The sequence below is a fragment of the Camarhynchus parvulus genome, chromosome 4A, assembly GCF_901933205.1.
Source record: "Camarhynchus parvulus chromosome 4A, STF_HiC, whole genome shotgun sequence".
In the NCBI taxonomy this organism is placed as follows: domain Eukaryota; kingdom Metazoa; phylum Chordata; class Aves; order Passeriformes; family Thraupidae; genus Camarhynchus; species Camarhynchus parvulus.
In genome coordinates this window covers 5,013,140-5,031,845 of record NC_044600.1, presented here as the reverse complement: position 1 = coordinate 5,031,845, position 18,706 = coordinate 5,013,140, and the positions used below count along the sequence as shown (strand labels likewise).

The window sequence follows — 18,706 nt, the reverse complement described above, 5'->3', positions numbered from 1 at the left end:
TGGCAGGAGTGTTGGAATCAGAGAGTCTTTAAGGTCCCCAATCCAAATCACTCTCAGATTCTGTGATTTTTGGGCACAAGGAGACCTGGCAGCTGAGTGGGTGCCACAGCTCTGGTGCACTCCTGACCCCAGCCCCTGAGCTGGTAACAGGTTGATAAGATCTTCCTCCTTTCATCTCTCCTCCACAGTTCTGTTCACATTAATTTAGTGAGGTTACAGAACCATTTACAAAAAATAGGGTAGGAATATTTCTATTTTTATGCTACCTCCAGGAAGGGAAAGTTGCCAACAGCCAAATTATCTGTACAAGCCCTGAGCCGTGAGCTGTGACCCTGGATATCAGGTAAAACTGCTCAGCTGGAAAAGAGGCAGCTCAGAAGAAGTCACACCATGAAGTTACACCACTTCTTTGGCCATGCAGAAAGGAAGTCACGCTCAGCCGGCAGAAAAACAGCTGAAAACGCTCTATATGTGCATATATATATATAGGAAGGGAATTAAAGGAATTAAAGGAAAAGATTGGGAATGATGCACATTATGGGTTTTTTAAACAACAGTATTTTGGGGGGAAATCTCCACCTTAAACCATCACATTATGTCAGGAATAAAGTCCAAACCCTCCAGCTTTAGCCTGCAGCCTTGATAGTCTGAGGCTAACCAAGCTTCCAAGAAAATGAGGGAAAATTACTCCCTTCCAGTAACTTACACTGGCAGAGTGCTCGGTTTTCCTTCAGCGAGCACTTATTGGGAGTCTGCTCCTGTATTTTACAGCTCTTCCCGGGCAAAGTGACCGTGGAGAGGAGCAGGAGCAGCCGGAGGGAAGGGCACCATCCCCTTCCACAGCCCCTGTGCCCTGCGGGGACAGAAATCCGAGGTCTCCATCCCAGGGCACTGTCACCAAACGACGTCATCGCCTTCCCAGCGGCTTTCACGTTATTAACTGCACACATTTGGTGTGGAGAAGAGAAACAAAATACAGGATTTCCTGTTCTGCAGCCACCGGACCGGGCTGCAGATGCCGGCAGGATTCCAGCGCTCCGAAACCATGTGGAAGTTAAACGAGGAGGCGCTGGGATTGCTGAGAAAAGCAGTGGGAAATAAAAGCAGGACGCTGGCTGCTGCTGCTCCCTAGCACGGCTATGACCTCCCCGGAGCATGGGAAGCACAGCAAGGTGAGTGGCATTTCTGATCTTTTCTTCAGAACACTGAAACTGGCGCAGTTTTAGCAACTTTATCATGTCTTTGTAGTTCTTCAAGAGATGGTTATCGGGCAGGAGCTGGTGCGACATTCTCAGCCGCTTCTGCCGTGCCCACAAATTGGTCTTCGAGGGTGGGTGAAGGGAGTCGGTGCCTGGGACAGGCTGTGGTGTGGGGGAGGACATGGGGAGAAGGCGTTTTAGCCAAAAAAACCTCAATTTTGTCCTTACTGACAGAGGCTGCCATCAGCAACCAGCTCTATTTACGCATTTCCTTTTAGTGCCTAGATGAAACAAACAAAATTGTTGCTTACAACCCCAGAGCCAGAAAACTCCGCTACTTCAACCAAGACCTCTTTTTAAGCCATAAGTGGATTTATTATTATTTTTAATTTTTTTTTCCCCAAGCCTGCTTTTCCCTCCAGCATCCCAGCACTGAAGGGAGGCAGCTCTGCCCCCATCCCCTAGCTCAGAGGGCTCTCCCCAGCCATGCCTGGAGTTCAGCTTTAGCCTGGGCTGTCCGAGCAGCCCATGGAAAAGATGAGGACGAGTTTGCCAATGGATCGGGAGCAGCAAATGCAGGAACACCCCGGTGGTGTGGGGCTGGGTGGGGCCCGGGCTGATTCACAGGAGCCGGGCGGTTTCCAGCCACATTCGCCTCCAGGAGCACTCCAAAAATCAGCCCCGAGTGCTCTAAGAGCTGCCTTGGCCTCCTAATTAATTGCAGTTATTTGATGTTTAATGAATGGCGGGGCTGCGTCCACAGTCGGTGCTCTGGCTCCTCGGGCACTGATATTGGGCTCCCTCGTGGAGTTTCAGCTGATTAAAACTCAGCCTTGCCAAAAAAAACACTCCCTGCTCCTGACTGTGTTTAAATCCATGCGTGGATAAAACAGGAAAATAATCAAAGAATGGCAGGAATATTTTATAGAAGATTTATAAAGGCACTGAACCAAACTCCAGACAGAGCCCACAGGAGCATCTCTGTCCTGACACCCCCCGCAAGGCAGGGGGAAGCTGGAGGGACATGGGGCAAAGAGAAAACTGGAAAACAATGAAAAATGTACAACTCCACCTTCCCAGGAATTGTTGTAGTGAAAAAGCCTGGCCTGATCCCCGCCCAGGGTGGAGATCTCTGCTGCTTTCCTGCCAGTGCCCTCCAAAGCTGTGTGGGGTACCAGGAGTGCCAGCCAGCCCTCCCACCAGGAACAGGCACTCCTGTGCTGCCAGGAAAAGTCAAAAACCTGGAGAAAAGCAGCAGGGAGGCTCCCCATGGAAGAGGTGTAGGATTTGGGCTGAGTTGTGTGTCAGGGACACCTGGAGCTCTGTGACCCTTTCCATGAGCCCACACCAAGTGCCACCTCTGTCACTGGACAGCTGTGCCAGAGCTGGGAACAGCTGCATCCCCCACGCTCCCTGGCAGTTTTCCCTCTCTATTTTCTGCAGGGAAGTGAAGACAAGTCCTGCCATCCCTTTGGCTGTGTTAAACAGACTGAGTGCAAAGGGCACAAGTCCCTGAAGGATTTTTGGGCAGGTGAGGAGCACAGGGATCCTGCAAGGACCAAGGAGCTGTTTCCCAGTATTCCCTCAGCACAGATGTCCACTCTCCCCTGCCTTTCCCAACTCAGTGGAGCAATCACAAACCTCTGGCACAGTCGGCAGCTGAGAGGTGCCCTCACTCAGCAGCCCCAGTTCCACTGGAAAAACAAGGAAAAGCAGGAAGGCAGATTGGGAAAGGCTCAGTTTGGAAAGCAGGGTGGGAGCACTGACCCTGCTGACATCAGAGGTGAGGCTGGGGGGCAGCCAGCCGAGAGGCCAGGGCTGTATTTTAGATATTTATCTGCATATAAAATATAAAATATCTAAAATTATTATTTCCTCCTGATCCTGAAAACATGGTAACCCCACCAAAGAGCTGCCCAGGTGAGGAAGAGCAGGATGGAGAAGACTTCATCCTGTAACTTGAAGCATTGGGATGGATTTGCTACTGGAAATCCATCCCTGTGACAAACACCAGGCTCTGGGAAACAGCACTGTGGCTGCTTCTTAATTAATTACTGCTGATGAGGGGTTGGGTGACAGGGACAGGAGGTGCTGAGGGCTCTGCCAGCCCCAGCTCCAGGCAGGGAAGGGCAGGGCAGGCTGCCCACCTCTCACAGGATTCATTTCCAAAGGGAAAATGCCACTTGTTACAGATGATGCTGCAGTCCCTGGGTTTGCATCCTGCTGCTGCCAAACCCCTTCTTCCCAAAAGAACAGATTCTTTCCCATGGGATCTGCTCACGAATGGCAAAATCCATCACCTCTCCAGAGAGCAGCAGGAGCACCTGAACTCCCCATGACCTGCTAATAAATCCCCTCAGCACTGGGTGAGCTGGCATGGGTAAATGGAGGAGAAGAATTTCTACTTTAACTAGAAAGGAGTTGTATTTATCTCCCTGCATGTCCTGAGCAGTTGCTGAGGGATAATTCCTGCTGCTGAGGGATAATTCCTGCTGCTCCAGCACGATGCCTGCACAATGTGCCGGGAGTGCCGGAATTGAGTTAGCAGGGCCAGCAGAGCAACTGGCGTGTGTTTGGCCAGTTATTAACTTATAAATCCAGCCTTAACTCTGGAGCCAGAGCTGATGGATCTGTCTGCAGCTCTCCTCTGGCCTCACTGCCTGGGGATGTTAATTATTGCCTTTGCTGCCGATTCACATTAGATCCTTGCATGGATCTGCAAAGACAGTGCCTAAATCCATTTCAAATGCCTATTTATTTCCAGTCCAGCTGAAATTGCTTGTAGATGTAGAGCACCAATTTGACAGAGTGTGATGGGAAACTTGATAAAATAAAAGTGGTTCTGGAAAACACTGGGAGCTGCAGAAGCTCTCTGGCAATTAAGAGATGGATGTTACAGAGCTCAGGGTATTCACTGGAATTGAGGCATCTCACGAGATCCCACAGAGCACCTCTGCAGGAGAGGGTGGAGGATGCCTGATGCCTGGAATCGCTTCCTGGGAGTGGGTTTACCTTTCCCCACACACACTGACTTGCACACAACTGACTCTTCTGTCCTAAAGCACACTTACTCCATGGAGAGATTTTGGCTTTACAGCATCTTTTCACCCACTCCAGGATCCCTGCCCCTGCTCTGACCGCCCCATGAGCAAAGAGACCCGGCCAGGATGGAGAGCAACGGGTCCTCCAGGAACTGTTCCGACCCCCAGATGTCCTTCCAGTCCACTCTCTACGCCACCACCTACACCCTCATCTTCATCCCAGGGCTCCTGGCCAACAGCGCTGCCCTGTGGGTCCTGTGCCGGTTCCTCAGCAGGAAGAGCAAAGCCGTCATCTTCATGATCAACCTGGCTGTGGCTGACCTGGCCCACGTCCTCTCACTGCCCCTGCGCACCTACTACTACATCAACCACACCTGGCCCTTTGGGAGCTTCCTGTGCCAGGTGTGCTTCTACCTGAAGTACCTCAACATGTACGCCAGCATCTGCTTCCTCAGCTGCATCAGCATCCAGCGGTACCTGTTCCTGCTGCACCCATTCCGAGCCAAGGGCTGGAAGCGCCGCTATGATGTGGCCATCAGCGCCCTGGTCTGGCTCTTGGTGGGGGCTGCCTGCCTGCCCCTCATCATTGTCAGGAGCCCAGCCCTGTCCAACTCCATCAACAGCTGCTTCTCGGACCTGGGTGTGAAGCAGCTCAGCCCTGGGGCCGCCATCACGCTGGTGACGGTGGCAGAGCTGTTTGGCTTCATCATCCCCTTTGGCACCATCGCCTGGTGCACGTGGAGGATGTGGCATTCCCTGCGGGAGGGCCCCACAGCGCTGCAGGACGCTGGAGAGAAGCAGAAGGCCCTGAGGATGGTCCTCATGTGCGCTGCCGTCTTCTTCATCTGCTTCACCCCCTACCACATCAACTTCCCCTTCTTCATGATGGTGATCGAGAACGTCATCCGGGACTGCGCCCTGCACCGGAGCACGCTGCGCTTCCACCCCATCTCCCTGTGCCTAGCCAGCCTCAACTGCTGCCTGGACCCCGTCCTCTACTACTTCATGACCTCTGAGTTCCAGGCGCAGCTGCTGCGCCACGGCTGCGTGGCCCTGAGGACGCGGCTCCCGCCCCGCCGCTGCAGCGCCTCCGGCACCGACACCGCCCACGACATCCGCGTCAGGAAGAGGAATCTCCCCCGCCTCAAGTTCTGGTCTCTTCCCAAGTTCTTTGGCCAAATAAACAGCATGGACATCCCCACTGTGCCCCCCGATGAGCTGCTGCTGGAGTCCATCTCGTGAGAGCCCTGTCCATGCAGGGGCTTCTCAGAGCTGCGGTGAGGACTGCTCTGCTCTCCAAATCTGCCTGGAATTGTCCCTGTGTGCCGCAGATGGCAGGACCTGATCCATGAGGACATTGTGGTGCCAAAAGATTTTCTGGTTGCGCTGTTGCTGCTGGGGACTTTTGGCTTCCATCCCCTCAAAAGCCACTGTTGATGCCAATGGCTGGACTGCAGTGGGTTCAGGTGCCTCATTTCAGGTGTTTCAGTGCTTCTGCAGATTTGCCATTTTGGGAATCCTTCTGAACCCTGAGCTATGAGTGAGAGGCTCAGCCTTGGCACAGCTCTGGGGATTTCAGCCCTGATCCTGGGTACCTACAGCCACCATCACCTGGAGCATCCACCATGCTCACACAGGGCTCTGGATCAGGATAGTTCATTATCTCCATGTAAACTGAACCTTTTCCACTACAAAAATCCATCACCTGGGTCCAATGCAGCCTAATCTGGACTGCAAGACTGTAACCAAACAGAGTATTAACCTATATCACATCAGTGTTATAAGAGAGAGCTCAACAAACTGGGCTCAGCTCATGCTGCTGGAAAAGGCACCCAGAGCTGAGCAGAAGGATCCACCTGGCTCCTGGGAGCTGCAGGTGCTTGGTTGATTATGGGGGATCAATATCTGGAAGACAAATTATGATAGATATGCCACAAGCAAAGAGGGAGCTGTGACACCTCCCAGGGCACACTAACTCACAGAGCTCTGGTGTGAGCTGCAAAAACAGGGACTTGTCATTGGTGTCTCTTGTGTTGTTCTTGGGAGTCTTGTGTTATTTGTCATGTTACTGACGTGTGTAGTTGCACATGAAGATGTTATCCAAACTTTCAGTTTTGCTTTGAACACCAAAAACCATCCCAACCTTCAGTGGGTACTGAGAAAATTTACAAAACTGACTCCAGTACGCCCTGAAAGCTTCAAACTCTGAGGAAATAAAATGATCCCAATGTGTATTCAAGCTTCAGGAGTATTATTTTAAGTGCTTGGAAATATTCTCATTATGCTCCACATCTCTTCTCAGAGCAGTGACACAATTTGGGGGGGACACCCAAGTCTGGGGCTCGGAGAAGCCTCGAAGAGTGAGCAGTGCAGGGGTTCTGAGGTCTCCTCCTCCCTGAAAACCCCCAGGGAATTTTTTAAGTAAACGTAGGCAGAGAGGGGTTGATAGAAACCAGCTTTTCCCATGATTGGATGCACATTTCCACCCCATGCAGCGTTTCTGGGAAGCACACAATGGGTGCTGAGGCTGGATGGGGGAGACCAGATGGGAGATCCAGACAAACTGGAGGAATTTGCTTTGGTACTTAAAGTGTGCCAGAGACAGGCAGAAAACTCCGGGAACAGGCAGAAAAGCCGCTGCCCTGGGGCTCATTCTGTCCCAAATCTCCTCCTCCTCTCACAAAAAAACATAAATAACAAAAGGCCATGTTTTCCTTGTTTGCTTGGGGGGGAAAAAAAGAGCTTTCAGGGCTGGAAAAACGCTGTTTCAGATGGCCCAAACCCAGCAGAGTGTGGAGGCAAAACAGGAAATCCAATAAAACCTCACCGATGCCGGGACTGGCTCAGGGCAGCTCCCACTGACAGGACAAGCCACACCAGCAGGATCTTCACCAGCACTGCGGCTTTTCCTGGCTGTTTTGGGAATGGCACAGCCCAGAGGAGCTGGGCTGGACATCCAGGTGGCCCCGAATGACCACGGACAGGTCATTTATAAGCCCCTCCTGAGCAACAGCAAATCCTGGATTGTTGCTCCAACTTTACTGGCAGCACCAGCTCCAGGTTTCCCAGGAGCTCCAGTTCCCACTGGGACTTTGCCAGTTTGTTTTCAGATTGCTTTTCTGACATTTCTGCAACACAGCTTGCCCCTTCCAAACAGAGAACAGGAAAGAACAAACCCAAAACTCTCCCTGATGTCACATGGAGACTCAAGAGCAAACCCTCCCTCAGGCTGTGCCTGCCTCAAGCAGCAGAAAAATCCCTTGAAGGGTGGGACACCCTGGGTAGCAAGGATTTTGCTGGGTTTTCTGTGAATCAATTCCTGAAGGAACATCCTTTTCCAGTACAAACTGGTGCTTCCTGCTCTTCCAATGTCTGCCAGATTCCTGCTTTATCAGCTGTAGGTTCATCATGAAATGGTGTGGGTTGAGAGGGACCTTAAAGCTCATCCCACCCCTGCCATGGGCAGGGACACCTTCCACTAGCCCAGGGTGCTCCAAGTCCCATTCAACCTGCCTTGGACACTTGCAGGGATCCAGGGGCAGTCACAGCTGCTCTGAGCAACCTGTGCCAGGGCCTCCCCACCCTCACAGGGAAGAATTTTTTCCCAAAATCCCATCAAAACCTACACTTACATATCCCTAAAATTATGCAGTACTTGGGAGTATCCAAGCTATCCCTTGCACGGCACTTTTTAGGGCCCCACAGGGAGGGAGAAGAGCTGCTTTTCTCCTAGCTAAAAATACCTTTATCCTCCCTCCATGACCACACGCTCCCAGTCCAGCCCCAAAGTGACTTTGCCTCTGGAAAACCACTCAGCCTCTGTGGAGCCCTCACAATCGAGCCTCTCCTGACTTTTGGCACCACTGCTGGCAAGGGGCAGCTTCTCCACCCACCCACCTCGTGCTGGAGAGGGGAAGTGCTGTCCCTGGCAGGGGAACAAACACCAACAGCTCCAGCCCTGAGCACAGCTCCAACACACTCAAGGAGAATTTTGCTGCTTCAAACCCAGGCGAGCCAGGGAGTGGTTCTCCAAGCCAGGGAGCTGTTTTACAGACAGCCATGATTTCATCAGACCCCAATCCAATTTTTTGGTTCGTGTGCTCAGCCAGCGACACCCTGCAAAGCCCAAGTTTGGGGTGTGGTGGGACAGCACCGTGTGACAGCCCCAGGTGTGTCCATCACCTCTCCCCTGCTCCAGGGTCCTGTTCAGGGCATGGGGGAGAGGATTTGGGAATTCTGTGCGGATGCCATGGCAGGGTTCAGCACTGGGAGGGCCCTCAGCATTCCAGGGAGCAGCCAAAGCCTCATCCCGGCACAGCCAGCACATCCTTCCCGGCAGACTCTGCCACGCCATCGCCTGGCCCTGCTCCTTTTGCAGGGATTTTTTGGTTTTTCAAGAGAATTCCCTGCTGCAGGCACACAGGGCAGGGAAGCCCAGCAGTTTTTAGCCCTCAGCCTGGTGTCAGCAGCACGGCTGCATCCCTGGCTCCACGTGAGCCCTGCTGGTGCTGGGAGCTGCATCCATGGACCTGCGCCTGCTCCCCCTTTCCAGACACGCTCCTTTCCCCTGGGACAGCCCCAGCCGTGTGGAGAGCAGGCAGACAACCTCTTCCCAGGAATTATTGCTATTAAAGACAGGCAGTGCAGATCAGAAAGGCCTCAGCCTGTTCTCTCTGAGGAGCTCCTGCAAGGTCGTGAAGCACAAACTGAGATATACTGAGAACTTCCAATTCTTGTAAGATACAAATGTAAGTAAAGAAAAAAAATATATAATCAATACAAGAGAAAAATAGAAATTTAAAATGTTATTTTATGCTCTACAATAATTGCTTTGTGATTTGATGCCCAGCTCCAAGACCTCCTGATTTTTGTTGGCCTCAACTGCAGCAGGATTGGAAGGTCCAGCCAGGGTTTTCCCTGGGGACAGCAGAACTCAGAGACTGGCACTTGCCTGCTGGCAAAGACACCCTCAATTCCCACCCCACAGCCCATGAACACTCCTGGAGTGATGGGAAATGGGATGGATGCTGGTGGCAATGCACACAGAGTGTGGCACCAGCAAAACAGGATTTGGGGTGCCCTGCAAGGTTGTTTTGAGACAAACCCTCCCTCAGTACCCTACATCCACTCCCTGCCCTGAGCTCAGGCTCTGCCTTCCATAACCAGGCTGAGTGCTGTAGAAATGGCAGTGAAGCAGAGAATCCATCACCTGCTGCAGTGGGAAAAGCAAAGGAGCCCATCCCCAAGCCCAGGTACTGCTCAGCCACAAGGGACTGGTGATTCCTGAGACTGGCCTCAATTTTATTGTCTATTAAAGTCACCTCCAAACCATCCCCCTCAATCCTTGTGGGAGGCAAGGAGTGCCAGGGGCACACAGGGGAATGCTGGTGGAGAGCCTGGGGACCCCAGGGTGTCACATCACAGAGTTTAGGGGAGAGGGAGAGGAAATGAATGACAGCATGGCAGAGGCAGCTGGTGGGAGGTGCTGGGAAGGTTTCACATCCCAGATCCTGCTGAAATTAGGGAACCGCCCCAGAACTGATGTGAGCTGAGGCAGCATCCTCCTCTGAGGGCTCAGTGACACCCCAGCTCCACAGAACCCCCTTCAGCACTAAACCCCAACCCCCACTGTTGCCAGCCCAAAAACAGCAGTCCAGAACCCAGCCCTGCACCACAGGCACAAATCTGCAGAGAAGATCCCTCAGTGCTGAAAGCTCTGGCTCCCACGTTAATTAAAGCCCATCAAGTCATCAGCAGCTTCAGAATAAAGTTGGAAGCTTTAACCAGCAGAAGCATCAGCTGCTGGAACAGGCACACAGCTGCATTTTTGGGAGATGTCATCCACAGAGCCTTGGAGAGGGTGTTTGTCATCACATGGTGACAAACTGTCACCCTGCAAGGGTGCAAGAGCCATTAATCTGTAAACCACCATAAAAAGGAGTGTAGAGAGCTACAAACCCCAAGCTGGAATTGTGATACGAGTAAAACAACGATGCTTTGGGTAGGTGTAATATAATATATATATATATATATATATATATATATATATATATATATATGCGCTGTTCTCCTGGGAAGATGTGTAAGAAAAATTAATAAATGCAAATTAAAAAGTCGCAAATTAAAAAATCTCTGCAGAACTTCTCTGGAAATAATTTGCAAAGTCACTTTTTCAAATTAACCCACCGAATCATTGCTCCCTTAACAAGAATTCTGGTTGATGTTCCTTGGGCTGGAGTCCTCCGCTGGATAAGCAGGGAAGTGCTGCTGCTCAAACTCACAGCGCAGCCAACTCTGCCCTCTGCCGATGCCCGGGGACCGCGGCGGCCCGGCAATGTGGCCCTAGGTGACACCGGTTCGTGGCACGTTTGGGAAAGAACAGCCCTGGGCTCTCACCCTGTTTGCTCCGTAAGAGCTGAAGGAATCCCCTGATTGAGATAATAATGACCGCGGAGAAGTCGCTGCTTTTAGGGAGCCCAAATGTGCCCAGGATCAGCTTCGAGGGGACCCTAAATCCCCCCAAATCCCTGGGGGCAGGGACTGCAGCACAGGGGTGCAAACACCCAGGTGAGAAGGAAGGAGCCTTGCCCAGAAAGCTGGGGAAGGAAAATAATGGATGAATCCTCATTCCCTCAGCCTCAGCTCTGTGCCTGTCCCAGAGGGGCTCTGCCAGCAGCTCCCTGTCCCCAGAGCTGGGTTAGGGCTCTGACCCCATCCCTGGCAGCAGGTCCCTGTCCCCAGAGCTGAGTTAGGGCTCTGACCCCATCCCTGCCAGCAGAAACAGCCGCTGGGGTGACACCAACCTCGCAGCGGCAGCTCCAAAACCACCCCGAGAGCAGCAGCACCCTCGCAAACACCTGTGGAAAGCACGGGGGGAGGAGGACCGCGGGTGATGCCCGGCAGGACCGGGGCAGGGACAGCCCGGAGCGGGGCCCCGCCGTGCCCGTGCCGCTCCCCAGGGCGCAGCCGCTCCCCGCCAGTTGCGCTTTTGCTTTGCACGGCGAGGGAGGGACCCGCCGTGGGGACATCTGCAGCCCCGCGGGGACGCGCCGGGACAGCCTCCGGGCCAGCAAAGGTAGGGCTGGGATTCCTCTGTCCCGGTTTCCTTCGGGTCACGCTGGGGGGGTTCAGTTAGGCTTTTTTTGGTTGTTGTGCCGGAGATTTGGTGAGGCTGTGCCAGGATAGGACAGCCCAGGGACAGCCAGGGGGGTCCTGCCTTCACCACAGAGCTGGTGTAAGTCCCAGAGTAAATAGGTAGAAGGGAGGAGATGCAAAGCCCAGCTATATTTATTTATTGAAGAGATAATCTTCATTTATTGAAGAGCTCCTGTGTGTGCCCATGGGATGCTCTGAGCATCCGAGTGAGAGCAGGGGGATGGCTGAAACTAAAACACCCAGCCTTGGAGGTTCAAGCTGTATTTTCTGCTATCACTGAGTGAGCAGCTGAATTTAAGGATTAACCCCAACTCCAGCGATTCTCAGCCTCTGCTAACCCAGCAGCCCCTGGGATGGGACTGGTCTGTAAGGGGCCCTCCAGGCCACGCAGCCCCATCCCCCCTGCACAGGGATAACTGACCCAATTCCCACACTTTCCTTGGGTTTGTCTCTCTCTGTTTGTCCCATGAGTTTTCCCAAGTGCTCTGTTCCTCACAAGTAGTTCCACACTGATTTTCCATGGGCCAATTTCCATTTGACTGCAAGAACCAGGGAGGAAGAGTACGGGGTTATCACAGCACAGGGACATGGCTGTGCAACCCTAGGGGCTGAGTGCTGATGGTTTGGGGGGATAATTCACAACTTTGGTGCCAGAAACGTCTCTCAAGGATATCAGAGTGTGCCAGGAAGGCACAAGGAGGGTGGGGGATTAGGCTGACACACAGCACTGCTGCTCCCGGTTATTTTCCCTTCTTAACCAGGATAAATATTAACAAAGGAGGACAAGAGCTTTTGCAAAGGATTAAAAGGCAAAAGCAGAGTATCTCACATGGCATTAAACCAGAGCATTTATTTTTTTCCCTTCATATTCTTGGAATTTAGTTAGCACAGCAAGGGGGAATATCGCTCTGATGGAGAGATAAATCCCAAATATCTATCAGGAAACTACTTCAAGGCAGAGAAGGCCTTCTGTCATTTGTTAAAAGAACAAAAACCCCAACTCCATACAACATTCAGTTTCTGGTTTTAGCATTTCTATTTTCGGTTCATACCTTGTAAATTCTGCTTCCTGCCAAGGCAGGCCAGAGAACAAAGCGGGCACTGGGAGAAGCCCAGGCCACCCCTGGGCCAGCTCTGCCCTCCCCACAGAGCCCCTTAGGGGGGACAGAGCCACCCTCACCCTGCCTTCACTCTCACAGGAAACTGAATTTCCATTTGATGTTTCCCCTGTGCATGTTCTGCTTTTATTTTAGGTTGTGGAGGAGAAGAAGGAAAAACACAAGAGAGGTGCCAGGCACAGCCCAGCCCAGCTCCCCCAGGAGGGTAAGTGATCAGGGGACACCAGGGTGCTGCTGCTGTGCCCCTGTCACCCCCATCACAGGCTTTCTGTGTTCTTAAAACACATCCTCATCCTGAACACGAGGGGACTGAGCACCCCCAGCTCACCTGGGCCAGCAGCAAGGGCAGGGCTTGGGGGAGGATCCATCCAGGCTGATCCATCACCTGGCTCTGGGCAGGAGCAGGAGGTGGAGGATCCATCCAGGCTGATCCATCACCTGGCTCTGGGCAGGAGCAGGAGGTGTTGGCAGATCCCAGCTCTGAGAGGGCTCCAGGCACGAGGCAGCAGCAGGGAGAGCACCCCCAAACCCAGCCCAGCCAGGAGCTGCTCCCAAAGCCTCTCCCCACCCAGCTGGGGTTAGGAGCTGCTGTGGGTTAAACCCCCAGGATTTGCTAACCAGGATTGGACACCCCTAGGCAGCCTCAGGTGAGGAGCCCGAGCACTGCTGAGGGTTGATGATTTCTGCTGAGGCTCAGCTGAGGGGCAGAGCCCAGCTGTGAGCAGGGTAAGGGGCTGCTCCCACAGCTCCTGCAGGGGTTCTCATGGAGCAGATGGATACCCAGCTGTCCTCCAGCACATGGAAAATGCTTTACCCAGGATGTACCCAGCTCTAACACACTGATTTTAGGCTGCCTGCAACTCTTACCTGCTGCTCTGACTCATTAGGCACAAATCTTCATCCAGTGCCCCAATGTGGCTGATTTGGGGGGCACCCATGGAAAAATCAGGGGGAAAAGCTGTTCAAGGGGAGAAGGAGGCTGTGGCTGTGGAGAGTCTCTCACCCACCCCCTCACAGTGAGGGGGAAGCAAGCACAGAGCATGCAAACCCAAATTTCCTCTTTCTGGAGATTTTTTTTAGTATCCTGCTGGTTTTTTACACAGCACATGGGGCTGAACTCTGTGATGTTGCTGCTTGGGATTTCCAAAGCGCTGTTTCTCACATTGCTGAGTTTTTACACCCCCTCCCCAGCCCTGAGAGTGCCTCTGGGTGCCCTGGCTGAGCCCCCTCTCTGCTCCCCACCTTCAGCTGAGCCCTGGGGACCCCTTGTGCCACAGGGAGAGGCAGAAAGTCCTGCAAATGCCTCCCTGTCCCAGGGCCAGGCTGGAGGGGACAGGGAATGGAGTTGCAGGAAAGTTGCTGTGTGATGGGGATGGAGAAGGGCAGGAGCTGAGGGGCAGCAGGAAAAATAAGATGTGCACGTGTGGAAGGGCTGGGAGTGCACTTTGTCCTTCCCTCTGTGTGTCCCAAGGCCCAGGGATGGAGTTAAGGTGGATTTTCCCACCTGGGAATGCAGCTGGGGAAAAGGAGTTGGATCGAGTCTTCCTCAGTGGAGCCCCTGCCAACAGGAGAGGAGAGACAAGCTGGTTTAAATTGATAAGAAAAATTGTTAAAATAAAAATATTGTTAATTGCCACTTCTGGAGCATAACAGGATCATTTCACAAGCCATTTTACCCCACTGCTTGAGTTAGATGCTCCCTCTTTAAAAGGAAGGAAGGAAGATATCTCGGTCTCCTTGGTGAGAGAAAATACAAAAATAGGCATGTTTCCTTTTATGGCAGATTTTCTGCTTCCACCCAAAACTACTTCAAAGTTTCAGTATCATCACACCAGCAAGTGTTGACCATTATTAAATAGGTGTTCACATTTTTTACCTAAGCACTGGAAAAAAACCAGCAGGTACTGCAGCAAATGTCATTTAACCTTTAAAATTAAAAATTAAAAAAATTAAATTAAAAACATTCAAACATTTTAAATTAAGTAAATGTGCCTTTGGCATCTGGGTTGGTACCTACAAACTTCTCCCACTTAGACCTGCAGGATAATTCTTCATGTGGAAGCCAAAGGCAAACCTGAGACAGTTTGGGCAGAGATCCGAATTTCCTCTAGATTTATCAGATCTGGCTGAGGTTTTTTGTGTCTGACACATTCAGATAACATCGCTTGTTTGGCTTGCAATTTTAAATAAAATCCACCTCCAGCCTCCTTAGTACCAGCTCTGGTGTTACCAACAGCCCCCAATGTGCACAATGGGTAAGGACAGGCTTAGAAAAAGCAGCTGTGAGGAAGTCAAATGGGATCAAATGCAGGTAGTTCTGCAAAGGATGGTTTATGTCCTATTTTTAAAAACATGAACCTGGTTTTGACCCTATTTTTAAAAGTTGGCCCTGGTTTGGTGAAAGCCACTGACCTGGCACTTCCACCCCATGACACAGCGGCGGTGGCTGCACTAAGGGAGAAGTTTGTGAGCACGTGGGTTACACCAGGAGCAGATTTCCTTCTGCACCTGCAGCTGGGGAGGGTGGGAATGTTCTGAGGGCTTTCCTGGGAAGCCAGGGGAGTGTTCCCCTCAGGAGTTTTTGGGAGGTGAGAATATCCCCAGGGAAGGAGGCAGGTCTGGCACTGACCATGTGCTGGGACACAGGAGGAGCAACACCCCCAGGTTTGTAGCAGAAAATGAACACAATTTCTATTTATTCCTTGGTGGTTCTGCACCTCCACTGGACAGGGCATGGTGCTTGCTGGGCAGCACAAGAGCAAAGCCACACAGGTTTCTGCTGGAGAGATGCTCCAGCTTTTCCCATAACTCTTGCTCTGTTCCTCCCCTGTGTTCCAGCAATGCTCCAGCTGTCGTAGACATCTTTTATGAAAAATCCTTTCCTTAGGATTTTTCCTCCTGAGAAGCTGAGAGGCCTCAGGAACAAAATGTAAACATTGATTATCTGCTGCTGTGGAATGCAACAGGTGGATCTTTGATTGGCCCATGCTGGATGTTTCTAATTAATGGACAATCACAGCCCAGCTGGCTCGGACAGAGAGTCCGAGACAGAACCTTTGTTATCATTCTTGCCTATTCTATTCTTAGCTAGCCTTCTGATGAAATCCTTTCTTCTATTATTTTAGTATAGTTTTAATGTAATAGATATCATAAAATAATAAATCAAGCCTTCTGAAACATGGAGTCAGTTCCTCGTCTCTTCCCTCATCCAAAAACCCCTGTGAACAGCGTCACACTCCAACTGCACCTTTCTGTCTTCCAGCCGTGGGGCCACATCAGCTGTTGAACTCCTGCGCTGAGAGAAGAGGCTGAAATGCCTCCCAAAAGGTGACAGACACCCAGCTCTGGTGAGGAATCGTCCACTTGGGCACAGCGATGCTTTTCCCGGTGTGGATCCCTCCTGCCCACCCCGCAGGTGACCCCAGCGAGCTCTGACCAATGAGCAGGGCACTGGAATTAACTCCCCCCGTGCCAAACTCCCCATGATGAGCCGGTGAGCGCAGCCTCCCCCAGGGGTTCCAGGGCTGGGCTGTTCCCTTTGGATCCTGAGCCCCCCTGGCTGCAGGACAGGCGGGATGGACGCGTGATGATGCCGGGGCTGAGCACGGAGCCGGAGCACAACCATGAACAGCAGCTCCAACTGCAGTGAGACAGACCTCAAGCCCTACTACGCCGTCACCTACACGGTGATCCTGATCCCCGGGCTCATCGGGAACACCCTGGCCTTGTGGGTCTTCTATGGCTACATGAAAGAGACTAAAAGGGCCGTGATATTCATGATCAATTTAGCCATTGCTGACTTGTCACAGGTGCTGTCCTTGCCCCTGAGGATTTTTTACTACCTGACGGGCACGTGGGAGTTTGGAGGAGGTCTCTGCATGCTCTGCTTCTACCTGAAGTACGTCAATATGTACGCCAGCATCTACTTCTTGGTGTGCATCAGCGTGAGGAGGTACCTGTTCCTCATGCACCCCTTCAAATTCAGTGACTGCAGGCGTGTCTGTGATGTCTACATCAGCATCGTGGGCTGGGTCGTGGTCTGCGTGGGCTGCCTGCCTTTCCCTCTCCTCAGGATGCAGCACCAGGAGGATAAAAACGCCTGTTTTGTGGATCTTCCCATCAAGAAACTCGACCTCCCCACTTCCATCACGCTGATGACCATAGGGGAGTTGGTGGGGTTTGTGACCCCCCTGCTCATCATCCTGTACTGCTCCTGGAAGACAATCTTATCACTAAAAGAGAGGCACTCTGCTTCCCGGGACCTGGGCGAGAAGAAGAAGGCTTTAAAGATGATCCTCACCTGCGCCCTGGTGTTCCTGATCTGCTTTGGACCTTACCACATCAGCTTCCCTCTGGATTTCTTTGTGAAAACGGGGCAGATCCAGGAGGGCTGCGTGCACATCTCGGTGTTCCACGCCGTGGCTTTGTGCCTCGCCAGCCTCAACTCCTGCGTGGATCCCATCATCTACTACTTCACCACAGATGAGTTCAGGAGACGCCTCTCCAGGCAGGACCTGCAGGACAGCATCCAGCTCCAGCACCTCAGCTACAGCAGGAGGCACTCCAGGGATGTGCTTGGGGAGGACACCACAGAATACTGATTCCCAGCACTCCCAATATTCGTTACATTTCGGCCTTTGCCACAAGTTTTTCCCTCAGGACACTGAGAACAACAACTCAAACTTCTGCTTTCGCTGAGGGTTGGAATAAACAAACTCCCACCCTCAAAAATACACAAACCTGACCACAAATGTGTTGATTTAATACTTCAGGTGCACATTTTCACTGAATAGAAATAGGAGCATTTCCATTCCTCAGCTGGGCAGCAGGAGGTCATGGACCCATGGGAGAGGTGCCCCGTGCCCCTCTGTCCCCCATGGCATCACCCAGCCACGTCCTGGTCAGCAAGAAACAGCAAAGATTCTCGGGTCTTGCTGTGCAGAAAGAATTTGATCCTAAAAATCACTGGATGCCACAATATCCTCTGTTTCTGAAGCACAAGACAATTCATCAGAGGCTGATCCTCCAGAGAGTGCCCAGAGCCTGCTCCAGCCATGCTGAGCATGGAGTGAGTAGCAGAAGGTGGCCCCAAAGGACTTCCCATTTAAATAATTAATGAAGCCTCATTTGGGGGAGTAGCAGATGCCATCACCCCAAATCACACAGCCAGGGAAGCTTCCACACACTATTTTTCTGCCATCAGTTCCCATCTTTGGGTGCAAAACAAGGGTTAGAGCCATGCCTCGGGTTTGAACCATGCGGCTGTGCTTGGAGGGAATTTATTCAAACCAGGTGTCCATCAAGCCTTTCAGGTCCTCTTTTCACCAAAAATGGGGCAAATTATTTCCCTTTCACTGATAACAGACCCACAGGCATCACATCCACTCCCCATTAACAGCAGAAGGATTCCAACAGAGGATCCAAACCTTTCCAAAGTTTGCTGTAATGGGAACTCCTTGGAAGCAAAGTCAAAGGTGCCATGAGAGATTTTTAATAAAGGCTCAAAGGTGGATGTTGTTTTAATATTTGCTTTAAATTCAAACCAAAGTGACTTCAGGCTTCATTTGCACCTTCTTGTAAAATGTTATTTTTCTGTGACAGTATCATTTTTTATTTATGCAAATGTTGTTTTATAATTTATATAAGGGAAATACACATTGTAGGAAAATGATGTGAAGCCCAGAGAGTGTCAGAACACAAGTTTGTTTTCTTTTCAAAAACTTTTTCATATAATAAAAGAAAACTCCACCACCTCTTCCCTACAGGAATCTGAGCCAGTGCCTGGTGGCTGAGCAAGCACTGATAATTCGTGGAAACCACATTCACAGTGACAAAAAAATTATTTATTTTTATATTTCCTGTTGTATATAATAAAACAATCATTTCTAAAAATTTTTTAACATGTAATTCCTGACTCCTTCTCTCCCCTGCATCACCATCACGCATGAACATGTGGCAGCACCTGGATTTGATGCCTCTTGAGCACCTGCAGAACATTTTAGATGGTTTTCTGAAATTATTTGACTCTTCTTGTTGCACTGGGGAGGAAAGTCAAGGGCCAGGCTTCCCAGGATAATGGGAATTCCTCCAGCTGCAGGAATCCAGCCCATCCCTGTCCCTTCTGGCCACCATGAGAAGGGACCAGGGTGGCCCTGTCCAACCCCCCCAGAGTCACTTTTAGCCCCTGAGGGGA

The 18,706-nt window shown here is 51.6% G+C and overlaps 2 protein-coding genes across 3 annotated transcripts; both read left to right on the top strand.

The window, feature by feature from the left end:
* The first annotated feature begins 937 nt into the window (after positions 1 to 937).
* LOC115914821 (putative P2Y purinoceptor 10) lies at positions 938 to 6,463 on the top strand. 2 transcript variants are annotated; one of them, XM_030967600.1, is made up of 2 exons: positions 938 to 1,172; positions 4,317 to 6,463. In XM_030967600.1, the coding sequence occupies exon 2, from the start codon at positions 4,367 to 4,369 to the stop codon at positions 5,480 to 5,482; it is 1,116 nt and encodes a 371-aa protein (XP_030823460.1). In that variant the 5' UTR covers positions 938 to 1,172; positions 4,317 to 4,366; the 3' UTR covers positions 5,483 to 6,463. The 2 variants fall into 2 exon arrangements, with proteins under 2 accessions (XP_030823460.1, XP_030823461.1); XM_030967601.1 differs by having other exon boundaries at positions 1,140 to 1,172; positions 4,262 to 6,463.
* A 9,670-nt stretch (positions 6,464 to 16,133) lies between these two features.
* GPR174 (G protein-coupled receptor 174) lies at positions 16,134 to 17,114 on the top strand. Its single transcript, XM_030967747.1, has one exon. The coding sequence runs from the start codon at positions 16,137 to 16,139 to the stop codon at positions 17,112 to 17,114; it is 978 nt and encodes a 325-aa protein (XP_030823607.1). The 5' UTR covers positions 16,134 to 16,136.
* The last annotated feature ends 1,592 nt before the right edge of the window (positions 17,115 to 18,706 follow it).

What these genes read in the sequence shown, in the direction of transcription:
- LOC115914821 (XM_030967600.1), top strand. Translation starts at nt 4,367, where the DNA reads ATGGAGAGCAACGGGTCCTCCAGGAACTGTTCCGACCCCCAGATGTCC.
- GPR174 (XM_030967747.1), top strand. Translation starts at nt 16,137, where the DNA reads ATGAACAGCAGCTCCAACTGCAGTGAGACAGACCTCAAGCCCTACTAC.